Source organism: Zootoca vivipara, chromosome 6 (assembly GCF_963506605.1).
Source record: "Zootoca vivipara chromosome 6, rZooViv1.1, whole genome shotgun sequence".
NCBI lineage: Eukaryota > Metazoa > Chordata > Lepidosauria > Squamata > Lacertidae > Zootoca > Zootoca vivipara.
Window position 1 is genome coordinate 49284866 of NC_083281.1, and position 17643 is coordinate 49302508.

The following is a 17643-nucleotide window of genomic DNA, read 5'->3' on the forward strand; positions in this document are numbered from 1 at the left end:
CGAATTGAAAAATATCCCTTAAATCCCCCGGGATTGCCGAGTGCTGCTGAAAATCACCAGCGATTTCTGGTGCCCAGACATGCGGACACAGGCAGGCCGGCACCGGAAGTCGCTTCTGTGCATGTCTGGACACCGGAAATTGCGCAGAAGTGACTTCCGGTGCCGCGCCGCTGCTGAGCCCTTATTTTTTAATCCAGAAGTTGACAGCTATGCGTATCACTTACTTCTAAGCATTATCTGGGTTAGCTAGAAGATCATAGTAATGTTTTCTGTGCAATACCAAGATACAATTTCCTAACACTGGCTACTTGTTTGAATACCCTTTCTGTTTTAGTGGAAGGGCGGAGTGATAAGGCAGCATCCTGGAGCCCTTCCCAAGCTTTCGTGCAGATGTATACTTTAGATAAACTGGAACTTCTGGTCTTTTTAGTCATAGGTGTTTTTTCTTTTCTTTTTTCTTTTGCTCTCCATTTCCGGATTCAGGGCTGTTAGGTTTGGAAAGGCTCAAACTTCTTTTCTTTCTTGACTACAGAAGAGTTTTACTGTTACATTCTGGAAAAACTCGGGTGTGGACCAACTCTTGTGGAAGCTCAAGTTTTGAAAACAATTGAAATAAGAATTTGATCAATGAGGAAAAATGGATTTTTGCACGAAGTTTATGAACTAAGTGGTACGGGTAGCAGATATTCCAAAGTAACAGATGCTTTTCTTTCCATATTTGTGCCTAGTTTTGGAATGATGTGCTGGGAAATCCTAGTCAGACAGAAGCCATTGAAAGGTAGGCATCTGCATGTGTGCCTTTCATTGTATTTTCCTCCTAGCTTCTTCCCCATAATATAGAAGAAGTGCTGTTTAATTTAACCTCCTCCTATCTAGTTTGGACCCTTCCTAAATGCAATCATACTGGAATATTTTTCTGCTGGCTATCATTTGAAGAAGGAGCAACTTCAGATGCCTTCTGAGTCTTTTAAGTGTCATGGCTACTGCTGCTGTTTATTCTTCCCTGATGGTTACAAATCTGCATCAAACATCTATAAGAGACGTCTCTATCCTGGGGCTCCACTCTTTCCAGGCAGAGGTCCGCCATCAATACTCTGTGTCCGAGTGCAGCTTTGCCCTGAGCTTTCCCCACAAAAACACTCTCCTTAAAGCTGAATCGGAGCAAATGTCAGTTCAGGTTTTCTGGGGATTGACTTTTGCTCCAGTTTTAAAGAGCGGGTTTTTGCAGGAAATGCTCTGGGGCAAAAAAAAAAAAAAGGTGGGGGAGTGGTGCTTGGACACAGAGTTTTAAATCCCGGACTATGCCTGGAAAGAGGTAAGTGTGGATAAGCCCCTAGTGGACTTGCCTGCTTTAGCGGAAAAGAAAAATTAGTAGATATAACTAATTAAGTCCTTCAGTTCTGTGGATGTGCTTTGAGAAGAACTTCAATTGGATGCAACCCACAGACTTCTGCATCTTCATAATTTGGAGGTGGCTGAAGGATCCTCTAGTGAGTCTGCCAACTCCTCACTCATATATTATAATTCCTTTACTAAGTATATATGTCACAGGGCTGGACAGATCAATCTATTTCTGGTTGATGTCAGTTTTGCATGTCTGTGCTCATTTGATGCAATTTTATTTTCTCTCTGCAGAACAATGACAATTCACTCATTTGTAGATTGGCTGAGTTTTGTTGGATTGATTGGGGCATTGATTTGTGTCTCACTTATGTTTTATGATTCAATTATGCTGTTGTACTATTGCTGAGTTGTTTCCAGTGATTTGTGGTTTTATTGAGTCATTGCGCAGTATGGTTTTTTTTTTTTTTAAATACATTTTATTCCAATTTTCCGAATTCAACAAATTAACAAAACCAATCTTTTATACAAAATCTTATATTCACATCTTTTACCTTGCTCCGCCGAGCTATGACTTCCCCCCCTCCCTTCATGCGGGTTTCTTGTTAATTCCTTTTTTTGCAGTTCCTTTTTTAACATATTGGTCAATTCGTAAGGTTTATTTTAATCCTGCGAGAGTTTTTAATGATCTACAGTTTTTCTCCATATAGTCCACATATTTACTCCAGTCCTTTTGAAACCTTGTCTCCCCCTGGTCACGAATCTTGCATGTCAATCTAGCAAGTTCAGCATAGTCCATCATTTTTATCTGCCACTCCACAATTGTAGGTAATTCCTGTAATTTCCATTTTTGGGCTAACAAAGTCCTAGCCGCGGTTGTTGCATACATAAACAGTGTTTGATCTTCTTTTCTAATCTCTCCTCCTATTATTCCTAACAAAAATGCTTCTGGTTTTTTTGGAAAGGTATATCTAAACATCTTTTTCAATTCATTATATAAACTTTCCCAAAATCTTTTAACTTTTTCGCATGTCCACCACATATGATAAAATTCACCATCTTTCTCTTTACATTTCCAGCAACTTTTATCACTCATTCTATACATTTTAGCTAACTTAACTGGAGTTAAATACCATCTGTACATCATCTTATATACATTTTCTTTCAAGGCAGTACATGCTGTAAATCTTAAAGTTTGATTCCATAGTTTCAACCACGCATCATATTCAATATTATGCCCCAAATCTTTTGCCCATTTAATCATCACTTCTTTTGTCAGCTCATCTTTTGTATACCACTCCAACAACAGATCATACATCTTTGCCAAAAGCTTTGTTTTGCCTTCTAGCACTTCTATTTGAAATTTGGATCTTTTATCCTCAAAACCTATTTTTCTATCTTCTTTAAGCACATCATTTATTTGATGGTATTCTATCCATCCTGTTAACACTCCTTTAATGTCCTCAAAAGGTTTTAAACTCCATCCTTTTTCAGTTTTCGTCAAGATTTCCTCATACGTGGCCCGCCTCTTTTCCATATTTACTTTCTTAACTGTTAATACCTCTGCTGGTGAAACCCACCAGGGTGTTTTAGTCTCTAACAGCCTTTTATTTCTTTCCCACACCTCGTACAGAGATCTTCTTATCACATGATTCGTAAACCCGGTATGTGATTTCTTTTTGTCATAACATAAATATGCATGCCATCCAAATCTATTGTTAAAACCTTCCAAATCTAACAAGTCCGTATTCTCTAGAGTTATCCATTCTTTTATCCAACAGATACAGGACGCTTCATAATAAAGTCTCAAGTCTGGCAGGGCGAATCCACCTCTTTCTTTCTTATCTACCAAAATCTTATGTTTTATTCTAGGTTTTCTCCCCTGCCAGACAAATCTTGATAAAATCTTTTGCAGTATGGTTTATTTTTGCCTACTCAACCATGTATATTACTTGGAGAATATTTATTGTTGGGCAACTTATAAATTGGTCTGTACATAAACCTAACAATGCAGGTAGCTTTCAAGAGAGATCTAGCATTTGGGGACAACCAACACCAGCTAAGGAAGCAAACATTGCATGTTTTTAAAATAGCCAGGCAAATGGAGTAGCAAACAATTAGCCAATCCTCTCCAGAAATTCAGAGAGATCAAGAGAAGTCAATCTAAATGGTACCCAGAGTTCCGTCCAATTCTTGGGCCCTGTACCAAGTGAGGGTTAGAATCTAACAGAGGTTTCTATTGCTGAACTAGTCAGACAAGTTTCTCTGTAAGACAATGACCATAAATGGTCACCTAAGGGTTCTCATTAGCATCTCAAACAAATGAGCCCTAGAACCTCTGGAGTATGCCCTATACCACATAGCCTAGGGCTTGCCGATCAGAAGGTCGGTGGTTCAAATCCCCACGACGGGGTGAGTTCCCGTTGCTCAGTCCCTGCTCCTGCCCACCTAGCAGTTTGAAAGCATGTCAAAGTGCAAGTAGATAAATAGGTACCGCTCTGGCGGGAAGGTAAATGGTGTTTCCGTGTGCTGCTCTGGTTCACCAGAAGTGGCTTAGTCATGCTGGCTACAAGACCCGGAAGCCAGTAAAATGAGATGAATGCCGCAACCCCAGAGTCGTCCGTAACTGGACCTAATGGTCAGGGGTCCCTTTACCTTTACCCCACCCTATGCATGTTTATAGTCATAGCTGTCAAGTTCTCCCTTTTTTTAAAGGGAAATTCCCTTATGCTGAATAGGCTTCCTTGCGAGAAAATGGAAAACTTAACAGCTATGGTTTATGTAGAAGTAGATCTTGCAGGGTTCAATGGGACTTTCAGGTCAGGGGCTCCATGCATCACTTCCATAGCTGCCAAGTTTTCCCTTTTCACGCGAGGAAGCCTATTCAGCATAAGGGAAAATCCCTTTAAAAAAGGGATAACTTGGCAGCTATGCACTTCTTCTAAACACATTTGACTTGGGTAGCTCCCAAATTGTTCTGTCTGTTGTTTTTTGGGCTTCCATTCTTGCCTGGCACCAGCAGTCAACTAGGTGGGGTTAGCTGCATTCCTATTCCAGGAATGGTGGCACAACTGCAGCATCTTTTCACAGTCTTAATTCTCTTCAAACATTGTGCAAGTAGCATGTTCTTCTAGTATTGGGGCCAAAGCTAACGAAATGAAGGGTACTGTACTGCATTGACAAACTGGAACATGTGCAGAGGTGGGCAAGATGATGAAGGGTCTGGACTCTGGAAGGAATTCCTTCCTACTCTGAATGGAAAATAAAGTACCGATAACTACAGTTACTTTTAGGTATATGCTGCCCTCTTGTGGCTGTTGTTTTCTTGCTTTCTTTGGTTACATGGAAATTTGATCCTACTTCTTTTCCTACTTCAGGCAAGAAGTCTTTGATGGAAGCTGTGACAGGAGTCTGCAGTGGCTTGCGCCCTGGGATTGAACCAGAGTTCATACCAAACAGTCTGCCACATAGCAACAAGCTGCTACAGCTCATAGTTCTCTGCTGGCACCAAGAGCCCAGCTACAGACCACATGCTACAGGTAACATCTATTGTTGCTCACCACTGGGAAACCATCTGGCTACCATTTCATAGCTCAGATCTGAAAATGAGTGTGTCAGCTGAGGAAAAGCAGAGACAGCAATAAAGCATAAACCTTGTTGAATCGGCTGTTTACCTCAGTTGTTCTCTGTCTCCTGGAGAGTTCATCTGTTGCCCTGCATTTTCTAAGCACAGGCCCACGCTTTCCCAGTCTGTGTATGAGCACTTTTTCTTTTCGCCCTGCGGCTTTCGCCATGAAAACCTGCTATTTAACACTGAGTTGGACTAAACAGCAATTTGGGTTTCCCATGCAATTCTTTTCAGCAGTAAAGAGTGCGTTTTGGCAGGGAAAGCCCTGGGCAGGGGGAAAGAAGAAGAAGAAGCACTTGCATACAGAGCTTTAAAGTGCAAACCTGTGTCTAAAAGCTAGGGCCGGATTTAGGTTTGATGAGGCCCTAAGCTACTGAAGGCAAAGGGGCCTTTTACATGTCCAGCTGTCCTTTGTCAACAACAAATTGTCACTGTTTTTTTGTGTTGAATATATGCTATATGGTAATTTATGGACCTAACAGGTATCTAAAGCCATTTGCACATAACAAATAGGAGCCTACACAACACAAAGCACTGTTGCTGTATGTAGGTTTTATTTTATTTGCTTTTTCTCTTATATTTTGGAAATGAACAACCAGGGGTTTTTTCCTTTAATTTTTTGGGGGGGGCTCTAAGAGAGTGGCGACCTAAACTATAGCTTGTTTAGCTTATACCAGCACTGCTAAAAGCGCAGCACAGAAGGAAGCCTGGATGAGCCCTTACCCTAAAAGGATATGGTCTGGCTTGCCTCTGGCTATGGCTTTGTTTGTCAGAGGGTCTATGGGGAGGAGGTGGTATTTTTAGAAGTTTGTGGTCTCAGCTATTTAGAACCTTAAACACTAACACAAATTGAATTTGGCCTGGAAATGAACTGACAATCAGAGCAGCTGTTTTAAAGCAAGGGTTATGTGAGTTCCAAATTGAACCCCAGCTGATAATCTGTCTGCTGCATGGTGTGTAAATATTGTGTTTCTACAAGATATCTGGGTGCAAGACTGCATAATTGGAAGCCAGCTCAGATGTTGCTGCACCTATGTGAGCAAAGGTTACATGTCAAGGGGTTTTTGGTCAAGGGGTTTGCTAGCATATGCGGGGGGGGGGAGGGAGAAGGAGGAGATGTAAGCTAGCAACTGGTTCTGACCTGTGATAGTACAAAGATTTGCCTGCAGGCACATAAATGCTGCTTCATGTGTTTTTTCTTCTACAGAATGCTCAATACTTCTACGAGAAATTCTTGGCACATTTAGGGAGGAGATGATTTCCGACGCAATATACAACATGATTCAAGCAAAGGTGAGTTGCTTGTAGAAATAGTGATCTCATTTCTCCCAATAATGGCCCCTATGCAGCCAAAAGAAAACTACTCACACCTAAGTAAAATACCATCACCAGACTATTCTGAGGTATGAAGAACTGAATATATATATATATATTAAAAACTATCAGGTAGACTCCCTCCTAAAACCAACTGAATAAGTACTGAGTATGCTTAGCAGGCAGGAATCGCTAAGCTGACCGTTGGAGGAAAATAGAAATAGGGAGGGGAATTGGAATAAAGCATGAAGTCCCATTGATTTCAGTGGGAGAGTTCTGCATGTGTACTCTCTGTAGCATCTTGGCGTTTTTTTAAATGCCCAAACTAACTGGAAGTATGGTTAAGCGAATTGGCAGGTGTCCTGTGAGGTAACAGTGCTGTTCAGATACCCTTCATGCACCTGGATGCCACGAAGAACAACACCCAGTGCTATTGAGAGAGGTGATCCCAAATCTCCAGGCTCTCTCTGTAGCACATGACTAGCAGGTTGTTCAGTGAGTTCCAGGCCAAACATCCCAGATGGCTTAGAGCAGGCATCCCCAAACTTCGGCCCTCCCGATGTTTTGGACTACAATTCCCATCATCCCTGACCACTGGCCCTCTTAGCTAGGTATCATGGGAGGGCCGCAGTTTGGGGATGCCTGGCTTAGAGCACTGGGAATATATAAGCAAGGAAGAAGAGGTTTGCTTCTCCAAAAATGTAAACAAATTTGGATGAGCTTTTCAGTAAACTTAAATATACTGACATAGACACTGGTTATGAAACTAAGAGCAGCAGTTGATCCGATGAAAGCAGGGAACAATGAGATATTTAGTATTAAGCAATTCCAGAGGGCCATTTCCCAGAATTAATGTGATGTACCCACACTTCCTCTTAACTCTGTTTCATGCCGTATTCCTCTCTTTCAGGACTGTGCAATAGATTCTGCCAAAAGCCCAGTTTCTCATACACTTAAAACACATGCGTGCAACTTAGAGGTAAGCATTGGAAGCGGCTTAATACTACATTAGACCAAACGGTCTATCTAGTTTGTTGCCTGCGCTGACTGGTAGAGGCTTTCCAGGGTTTCAGACAAGGGCCTTTTTCAGCCCTACTTGGAGATGCCAGGGGTTGGCCATTTTGTAGTAGGGTCAAGGTGTTGGTTTTCAGATGTGTTGCAGTATTTTGAGCAGGCTACTAATGTGGGCTGTCTCTGACCTGGATGTCATTGTGAAAGGATGGAAAGGGAATGGGTTTTTTTCCACTTTTATTTTTACACATTTTTCAAATTACATAAAACATATCCATCCATCATCTTATCATAGTAAGTAAAGACTTCCCTACTTATCTTTCATTGGCATTCTAGTCTATATTCTATATTCTATATCCATTCTATAGTCTATATTCTATATCCACGATACGTTTTGTAAGCCATGTATTTTTTTTCTTTTTTTAAGCCAAGACAGTGTTACAAATAATAAGGAAAACAGGGTGGGAGAGTCATATGTTATCTGCATAACATGTTACTAGAATCTATCTAGATTTAGTAATGTTATAATAAACAATACCATATTGTTTAAAGTAAGTTGTTAATTAGCTCCAAGCTAGTCATTCTATGAGGGTTGGTTCATACATGTGCTAGAACAGCCCCTGGGGGATCAGTACTTCCAGCATAATGTTTTATTTTAATTTTTATTCATCTTAGCAAATTTCTGGGTGGTGCACTGTTGTGTGTCTCCAACTCATTTTAACATTACTACTGCTGATTTCAATATGTCACAAAACCACAACACAGATTTTTCTTTAAAATGAGAAAACCTTAGGCTTCTCAAACAAGCTCACAGCACTTTCCTCCTGTGTCCGTCCACTTGGAAGCTCCATGGGACGTGATGCCTAGGAAAGAATGTTTTGAAGTTTGTATTTGCCACATTTGTTTTATTTTTATTTATTTTTTAAATTCCTTGTGATTCTGCAGAGACCCTTTTGATGGTCTCTGTGTTACTAGAAGCTACCGTACAAAAATGGGATTAGATGGAGTCAGACTCCACCTTCTGTGGATGGAAAGGATCCTCCTGCCCATGGAAGTCTACAGAGGGGAGGCTGCAGAGGGAAGGCTGGAATCAGCAAAACCTACCACCTCCTCCAATCTGTGGGAGAGAAGTCTGGATCTAAGCTATAACTATTTTATTTATTCTGTCCTTAATTTATGCAGTGCTCTGGGTTCTGGTGTCGAAAGCCAGTGCATTTACTAATATTATTATCCAAAGTGGATTTACTGTTTCTTGTTTGTTGCAGGTTATCTGTCCTCAGAACAACAACAGGCTCAACAAAGAAGTTACTCTAAAATCGCATAGCTTCTCTGACCTTCACCTTGAGCGTGGTGCAGAAAGGACAGGGAAGGATGGCAGCCAGACAGACTTGGCCAGCAACACTACTCAAAACAGAGCACTAGAAAGAGGTAGCATTTTTTTATTAACTCCTAAATCTACCATAAGTATGGGTAGGGATGGGGGGAGAAATTGAGCTTTGTTTGCATTTTAATGAGAAGCTACCTCAACTCACACTTCTCAGATCAACATGCGAACTGAAACAAAACTATGAGTTTTGTGATGTAGTTCTCCAGCCAAAAACTATGTACAAAAAATACATTCCATAGTGAAAGTAACACAACAATGCATTATGTCACGGGGAATCGCTTGCCAAAAAAATAAAATAAAATAATGTTTATATCAGTCCAAACTGCATACAGAAATGTGAATACTGGTGGGAGAAATTGGTAATAAAATTTTGTTTATTCTTATTTGGTTTTTTGAGAATTTGTATACCTCTTTATAGCTGCAGATCTCAGGACAGTTCATAACATAAAACTACAATATGAAAAACACAATGTGAGAGGGAGTCCAGAGAGGGGGCTTTAACCCTTTACTCTCGCTGTAGTCCTGCTCAGAACAAGCCCCACTCCCATTCCTTGATTTTAAAAAATGGAATAGGAAAAAGGGAAATAATTGAATTGTGGTGTCCAGCTCTTTGATATTGTTACATAATGAATTCACATGATGTGCAACACCTGCTACAGGAGGGGAGACACTCACTGGACATTGGTCCCAGCACCCAGCTAAGCTGATGGGGCGGGGCAGGGATCTTCCAAAAAACCGCGTCCTTTTCTCCACATACTGTATTTTAAAATCAAGCACACATTATCACCAATATCCTTAACAAACAAATCGTAGTAAATAGTAAGGTATGCATATAGACACACCAAATGAAGTTTGTATTATAACACCATCTAGCACTTAATTATAAACAAAATAAGGAAAAAAGAGGTGAAGGTTGAAATAGGATCCAAGATTCAAATTCAAGTAGAATAAGAAAACGTATGGGGACCCAGGTGGCGCTGTGGTTAAACCACTGAGCCTAGGGCTTGCTGATCAGAAGGTCGGCGGTTCGAATCCCTGTGACGGGGTGAGCTCCCGTTGCTTGGTCTAAGCTCCTGCCAACCTAGCAGTTCAAAAGCACGTCAAAGTGCAAGTAGATAAATAGGGACCGCTACAGCGGGAAGGTAAACGGCGTTTCCATGTGCTGCTCTGGTTTGCCAGAAGCGGCTTTGTCATGCTGGCCACATGACCTGGAAGCTGTACGCCAGCTCCCTCGGCCAATAACGCGAGATGAGCGCGCAACCCCAGAGTCGGTCATGACTGGACCTAATGGTCAGGGGTCCCTTTACCTTTATGCCTGAAGAATAATAATAAACAAAATTCATAAAATCAAGAAAGGGTTGTAACTAACCCCCACCACCTCACTTTTCCAAAGTTCTATAAATTGTACCTTGTCCTGTTCAAATCCCTGTTTGTCTCTCTCCTTTTCGGAGTATCCCTGGTATGGGAAAATCCAGATTGAGGGAGGGAAAAGTATGGGGAAGCAGTGATTTGGAAGGGAACACCATATGGACAATGGAGGATTAATGGAGAAGCTTCCTATCCACATTAAATGTCAGTGTGGAGGAGCCCCAGATCTCCTGGTCCACCTTGGCAAGCAAAAGAGCTGCATTCAAAGCACAATTGGAGGGCTACATCTGTAGTGGTGGGGGCATGTCTTCTGCTTCCCAGCCCCATTGGTAGACTTGCAGTTAGATGCATTTCCAAAAACAATTTGAGAGCACAGGTCGGGCTGGTAGCTGGAAAGCAAGTACTAAAGCAGTACCTCCTATGTAGCTGTAACTCACAAGGATGGCTGCAACCTGCAACATCCTTCCTCCTAATACACTGTACTGAGATCTGCTCTGTTGGCATGAGCAAACCCAATCAAGGTCTAGATACAGGCAAAAGCTGGGTGTAACTGGAATCTGCCTGGCTTTGTCCTACTGCACTGTTTTCCTGACAGGATCCCAACATTTCAGCAGGATGCAAAACAAGTCTGAACAAACAAGTCTAAAGGTGGAAGGTCACCTTAGAGTCACTTCCCATCTGATTTCTACTCTGTTTTTAAGACAAGTAGGGAACTGCCTGGGAAACAGTCAAAGAAGCTCATTATTTTTTTTGTAAATGTGCATTAAAAATGCATCCAGGAAACCTCACCAAAGCTTGCCCAAAGCATCTGCAGACATTCCATACACTTCACACATCTTAAGGGTATGAATAGAAAATGTGCAAAGCAGCTTTTGTTCTGAAATGGAACATTTCTTCCACATTCTTAATATGACAGAAATGGTTTTGGGAACCAAAATCATGATGTTCTTCTAATAGGACTCAAAAAAATAAATAAACGTATTGCCACTGAGGACCTTAAACTGAGTTACTTTCCACAGAGGAGCACAAAGATTGATATTAAGTGCATAATTTCACTTCCTGAGAATATCAGCTTTATTTTTATAAATAAATAAATAAATAGCAAGTTTCTAGTCCTTATTGCTGTGAAAATGGGTGAAAATGCATTAGCAGTATCTGCAGACATTTTTATAAAAAAAAGCCCAGGGGGTGGCTAAAACATTTGTGGTAGTCTAGGAACAGGGCAGTGGTATTCTGTGTAGTCCCTTGTCCTTCCACATGACCATATAAAGCACATATACGAACAGCAAACCCAGTTCTGCAAGTATAGATAATACTGGGCTAGGTTGCTCAGTGGTCCAACTGGATAATAAGGCAGCTTCCTATTAGGCACCAAATATGCCCAATAAAAACCCACTGCAGCATTCTCTACAGTGTGTCATTCTTCTTCTTCTCTTTGTCCTCCTTTCTCAATTTTTCTCTGTGGCTTATAAAGCAGAAACAACCCCACTCCATTCCTCTGTTCTTCCAAGTCTACCCTCCTGCAGTACACCCGGGCTTAATTCCAAACAGCCAGCATGGGTGGGGAGAGAACCAGCCTCAGAATCCCCCCCCCGGGGGTCGCCTCATCACACCAACAAATAAAGTATCTAGTGTCTTCTATACATAAAACTCATGCACTGCCCATTATTCCCTCCCTGATTCACAACTCACTATATATATATTTGTTATTTCTGTAGGTCATCTCTTCTGTAGCAGCAAAGAGTCAAGTCATCCACATTCTTCTTCCCCTTTCCTTATTCCCGATTCAAGCCCACTTGTAAAAAGTCCTTCCACATTTTGCAAAGAGTCAGAGGGCTGGCAACCACGGCTGCCGCAACTAGTGCAAGCACCTGATGACAGCCTCCCATACAGCAACCTTCGGAACAATGGGCCTGAAAACCCAGTAACAGGTGAGAGTATAAAAATGAAAGAAGTGCTGTATTTGGGGTTGGGGGTTGGGGGAGATACACTACCACCACTTGGAATACGGTACTAACTTACTGTGCTTTGTAACTGTATGGAGCCAGCATGGTGTAATGGTTAGAGTGTCAAACCAGAACCTGTGAGCCCAGGGTTGAAATCCTCACTCAGTAAGGAATGTCACTTTGGGCTGATTGCTGCTTCTCAGCCTAACCCACTTCACAAAGTTATATGAAGTGGCGTTGGTTGGGAGCAGAGGAGTCATAAATAAAGTATAGCCTGTTAGGATTAGTTAGGAAACCTCCCACAACATTTGGAGGCGGGGGTGTTAGTGGGGCTACAAATGGCTTGGCTATTACTTTTGAATTTGATGAAAAAAATATTTTTTTTCCCCTGTGGACCCAGGTCCTTGCTGCAGAGAGGGAAACTGCTCTATCCTAGCCTGCGGGCGGGAAACTATCTTGAGATGCATGACAGAAGGGCGCTTGAACCACCTCCTAGACGTTCTGCGTTCCCAGCAGCTGTTGTCCAAGATGGACTATGAAATGATCACTTCGTTCCCCACCTTGACTGGCCGGGCCCGTGCTTTGCTCGACACTTGTCTTGGCCTTGGGGAGAAGGCAGCCCAGACTGTGGTGGCTGTTCTGTCAGCCAGCAAGTGCAGCCCTTTCCTACGAAGCATCCAGGCAAACACAGTAAATTAAATGATTTATCTTACAGCATTTTGGAGAGCTGGTTAAAAAGGAAAAGTCTGCGAACTGATGATTTGCAGTGGCCTCGATCCTTTGCACCATCGTTACCTTGCATCATGGATTAGAGTCTTGCCTGACTTCTGCTCAGAGAACGGTATCCTCTGAAAGAAGAAGCATAAGCTGGAGGAAAGGGTCAAGCCATCCGCTGCCTGCAGCAGTAACAGCTGCATCCTTTTAATACAGTCACCCAGTGTTGGAATGATGGTGTGGCTGGTCAAGTTTTGGCTCTTGAGCTCCTTGCTCTTACTCAAGGAGGAGTAAGAGCAAGCACCCCTTGTTTTTCTGTCGTCTGAGAGCAGATTGCTGAAACTTGGCAAATAATTTTTTAAAAGGAAAGGGCATTTAAGGGCAGTGCTCCCCCTGTGATGCAGAGAGAAAAGGCTGCCAGAGTGAGCAGAATTAAATATAACTAAGCCATTACCACAGCAGGCGCCTTATTTAAAACAAAATTTCATTAATGGCGGAGTCTCAGGTAGGCTTTCAAGCAGTCAGTGAGGCATTTTGCTCAAGTGTTTTTGAACAAATTATTTTTGGTGTCTGCACCTGAAATTTAGGTGGCGTGAATGTGGAGAACTTCTGAAGTGATGCTTTTGAACATGCCAGTGTGAAGACTGTTAGCATTCTATTGCCAGCTGTGTTTGCTGATATCAGCAGGGGATGTTGTATACTTGGCCGTGTGGCCAGAGGATGGTGGGGTAGGAAGGCACATGTAGGCACCTGGATCAACCTGCTACCAAAGATAGGCAGGTTTATATACAATTATTTAAATTTAAATTTTTTGAAACAATTACTGTCTACTACCTTTCAATAAATTCTAGAATGGTGTACAATATGCTTTTATTACCAAAAATCAGGCAGTTTTTGAAACAAGTAGTAGCTGAGCATGTAAAAATATGCATGCAAAGATGAATTAAAATAGCTTTCCAGAGGCTCCCACATGGATAAATAGCTGTAACTTAAACACGGTAGTTGCCTTTGAATGATTTCTGTAAATAATATATATGATGGAAAATGATATTGAAATAGAAAAAAGAATTTTTATAAATTAATAATGACGAATCAAAGCAAGATGTTTAATATAAAGGAAACATGGAGATGGGAAGTCATGGGTTCAGGTAGAAAGCACATAGTTGAAATTGCATGTATCTTTTGTGATATTTTTTCTGGATTGATGACAGTGAAGATGACTAGGTGTTGTATGTATGTGGAAAATGAATAATAAAGCATTTTTAAAAATACACACACCACCTTTCCACAGCAAATGCATCAACACAGGAAGTTGCCTTATACCAAGTCTATCAACAGTTCTTCCATGATTTCAGACAAGGAGTCTTTCCTACCCCAACCTGGTAGAGATGCAGGGGTTGAATATGGGACCTTCTGCATGCAAGGTATCTGCTCTACCACCAGCTAACCCCCCCCCCCCAAAAAAAAAATTGTTGAAGTAAACATATATTGCTGGGGGACATAATTCATAGCGCAGCACAGAAGGTCCCAGGTTCAACAGTTCTGATCAGGGAGCCAGCCAGCTAAACATGTAAAATTAAATATCAGCAAATAATCCTAACAAACATTTTTCACATGGCTGTGCTGGGGATTGAACCTGCGAACTTCTGCATGCAAAGCAGAAACTCTGCCACTGAGCTATGACCCTTCTCCAGACTGATGAAAGAAATTGTGAATGCCTGCCCCCCTTTTCCTTTACATTTGAAAACAGCTGTAATTTTTCAGAGGCATGCCAAGCGCAGCCCAACACCCTACTCCAGAGATGTGCTGTACAAATGATCCAGGGAAGAAACAGCAGAGCTGTGTAATGATTAGCTGGCTCTGTTGAAATGTAGGTGTCAGTCTTTGCATCTTTTTTTCCCCTAGTGGGACTCCTGCCTTTAACAACTGCCCAAAACCTTAATATTCAGCAAGTGAATATTGGCACCACTTGGCAAAAATTCTCACCAGCTGCATTGAATCAGAGGCTCTGTACTAGAAATTTTAAGCAATCCTACTTGCAGACCAAACTGAGTCTGCCCAAACTGCAGGAGGCAGTGGAAGACAGGAGTGCCTGGCATGCTCTGACTAAACAACAACAACAACAACTTGCAGACATTGGAAGCACCACATAAAACATCAGAGCACCCAGGTGGCAAGTTACATGCTGTAACAGACACAGTGCTCAGTTAAACAATGGAACTCACTTCCACAGAGGGCAGCAGTGGCCACCAACTTGAGTGGCTTTTAAGGAAGATTAGACAAATTCATGGAGGAGAGAGCTATCAATCACTACTAGCCACAATAGCTGTGCTCCGCCTCCACAGTTGGGAGGCAGCAATGCTTCTGAATACCAGTGGCTGGGAACCATAGGAAGAGAGTGTGTTCTTGCGCTCTTGTCCAGCTTGCCGGTTTCCAACAGGCATCTGGTTGGCCACTGTGAGAACAGGATGCTGGACTGGATGGGCCAGATCCAGCAGCCTCATATGCATAGATGCCTAAATCTGCAATCCTATTTGCAGACAGAGGGAGCTCCCTAGATAGATAGTGTACCCAAAGCTGCAAAGTACTGTGGGATCAATGCTATGTGGTAGGTAGAATGGATGCAAAAATGTGCAGGCAGGGGGAATCAGGGCACCCATGCCTGTAAGATATCACTGGATCAATGCTATATGGCAGAATGGATGCCTAATATCTTTCCTCTTGCTCAACAATTTGCCCCAGTTTAATATTCTGCTTCTAAATTCCCTCAGGACAACTAGGCATCATCACACTAGTGCCAAAACCATAACCTACATATTTCTGTTGAGATGCAACTTCTCAAGCTGCTGCAAGAAACACTTTGCCCACTCTTTGCCTTTTGCATGAACATGAACATGAATGGTTGGTCATTTCCCGCTAAGCAAAAGAAGGAGAGATTTTTAACACATGTATACAAATTGCATAATCATGGAGGCATCTTCTACTAGAGCTAGGGATGTTGGGAGTGGCTGCTATGAATGAGAACTTCTGAGCAAACACAAGCAGGATCTAGAATTACAGGAGGCAAATACAGCTGACGTGCTCTGCTCTTAGTCCTATAACAGTTTGTCACTAACTTTAAGGACTCAGAACTAAAGGGCAGGCATTCATGTAACTTCCCCGTGGTTTTTCTTTTTAGGGGGTGGGGGGAATGGGCAGTCAGGTACCAAGGAAAGGTGAGCAGGGAAGGGTTGTGTTGTTGTTTTTAACTGCTTTTGTATTTCAGATTTAAAATTGCTCCTCTTCCTCCAAAGGTCACAGCTTTTGTAGTGAGGGGAGCTAGGGAGGCTGGGAGTGGCTACTGAACAACCAGAATGCAAATGCAGAATATATAATTTAAGTAGATTAAATGTATTTAAATATTACTAAGATACATTTTTACATTTTGCAGGATTTTAAAATAATCCTGGTTTTTCTAGTATTTTTGCACGCCAAATGGAATGCTAGAAGGAAGATAAAAGGACCCCTGACCATTAGGTCCAGTCGTGTCCAACTCTGGGGTTGCGGCGCTCATCTCGCATTATGGGCCGAGGGAGCCGGCGTATTGCTTCCAGGTCATATGGCCAGCATGACAAAGCCGCTTCTGGCAAACCAGAGCAGCACATGGAAACGCCGTTTACCTTCCCGCTGTAGCGGTTCCTATTTATCTACTTGCATTTTGACATGCTTTCAAACTGCTAGGTTGGCAGGAGCTGGGACCGAGGAAGATAGAGGTAAGCAATTGAAGATATAGTAAGCAATCAGGAAGAGCAAGTGGGACCCACAACAACAAAATGTTGTAGTATATCCTCACTTCAGAGGAGTGCTCCTGTTTAGGGATCCTGAAGCACAAGCAAGGCAACCTCCTCTCCATCTCTCCTCCTCACCCAACCCGTGAGCTTTCCATTTTTCTTTCCTGACACACAGGAGTCTGTAGCTATTGGGTGTGCTCAGTCTTCACTGAGCTACTGCATAGGGGTTTTCCCCCATTTTAGGGTTTTGTACTTCTACAAATCTTGTGATTTGTCCAAGTGCGCCCTGTTATTTCCTACTGGCCCCATTTTGGCTATAACCCTGTTAACACTCAGCCACCTGAATTTGCTATTAGAGGGAATGATCTTACCTGCATATCTCCTTATAAATAAAATAAAATAGGAAATAAAATAAACTATAAGGCTATAAACTTTTTTAAAAAAAAACCAAAGAAACTGAAAATTCATGGAAGGGACTTGACCCCCCCCCCCAAGCTCTCCCCCATTATTAGTTTTTATCCCTGACTACAACTTGGAGTAACCACTTCCATCCAATGCCACATAATGTACAGTATTGTTTGGCATTCAGGTATATATACCACTCATGCAATTTTAATTATAATGTGCAAGATTGTAAAGAGGGATATTAAAGAAAGTACAGTACAAAATCCTGCTCTATCTATTCGGGGGAGGGGGATCCACTGTACTGTAGCATGAACAGCTGCCAACAGTTCTCTGGCAACATGGCTTGTTATGAAACATCTGTCTGTGCAGTCCACATCTTGTTGAAGTCAACAGCCAAAACCAGAAGTCCCATAGATTGCTCTGTTTGGGCAGAAAAAACCTCCAGAGATCACTGAAAAGAAAGGAGGACACAGCCACAAGGCCCAAACCAATTACTGCTTCTGCTGTTGCACCAACTTGTTGAAATCCCTTAGAGCAGAACATCTGTTAGTTACACAACTTCTGATCCAAATATGTAGTTCTACTCTGTCACAAACAGACCTGCTCTCCAGTTTTAGTTAAGACCAGAAGGTCAATGAAACACTTGCTTGAGTCCGACATGCTATGTTGAAGAGCATTGGAAATTCATCCTGTGTAGACTCCGTTGTGTTCCATCTGCCATGCAGGCAGTGAAAGGGTGAATGTACTTTCACCCACTTG

The 17643-nt window shown here is 42.1% G+C and overlaps 1 protein-coding gene across 1 annotated transcript in view; it reads left to right on the plus strand.

Moving 5' to 3' along the window:
• The window catches only part of LOC118087093 (receptor-interacting serine/threonine-protein kinase 2-like), a 37829-nt gene extending 20875 nt beyond the window's left edge, over positions 1-16954 (plus strand). Inside the window, exons 7-13 of the mRNA XM_035119422.2 lie at positions 729-778; positions 4719-4880; positions 6177-6262; positions 7194-7262; positions 8560-8722; positions 11768-11980; positions 12396-16954. Of these exons, the coding sequence (XP_034975313.2) occupies positions 729-778; positions 4719-4880; positions 6177-6262; positions 7194-7262; positions 8560-8722; positions 11768-11980; positions 12396-12694 (1042 nt within the window). The 3' untranslated portion in view covers positions 12695-16954. The remainder of the gene's footprint in view (positions 1-728; positions 779-4718; positions 4881-6176; positions 6263-7193; positions 7263-8559; positions 8723-11767; positions 11981-12395) is intronic.
• The last annotated feature ends 689 nt before the right edge of the window (positions 16955-17643 follow it).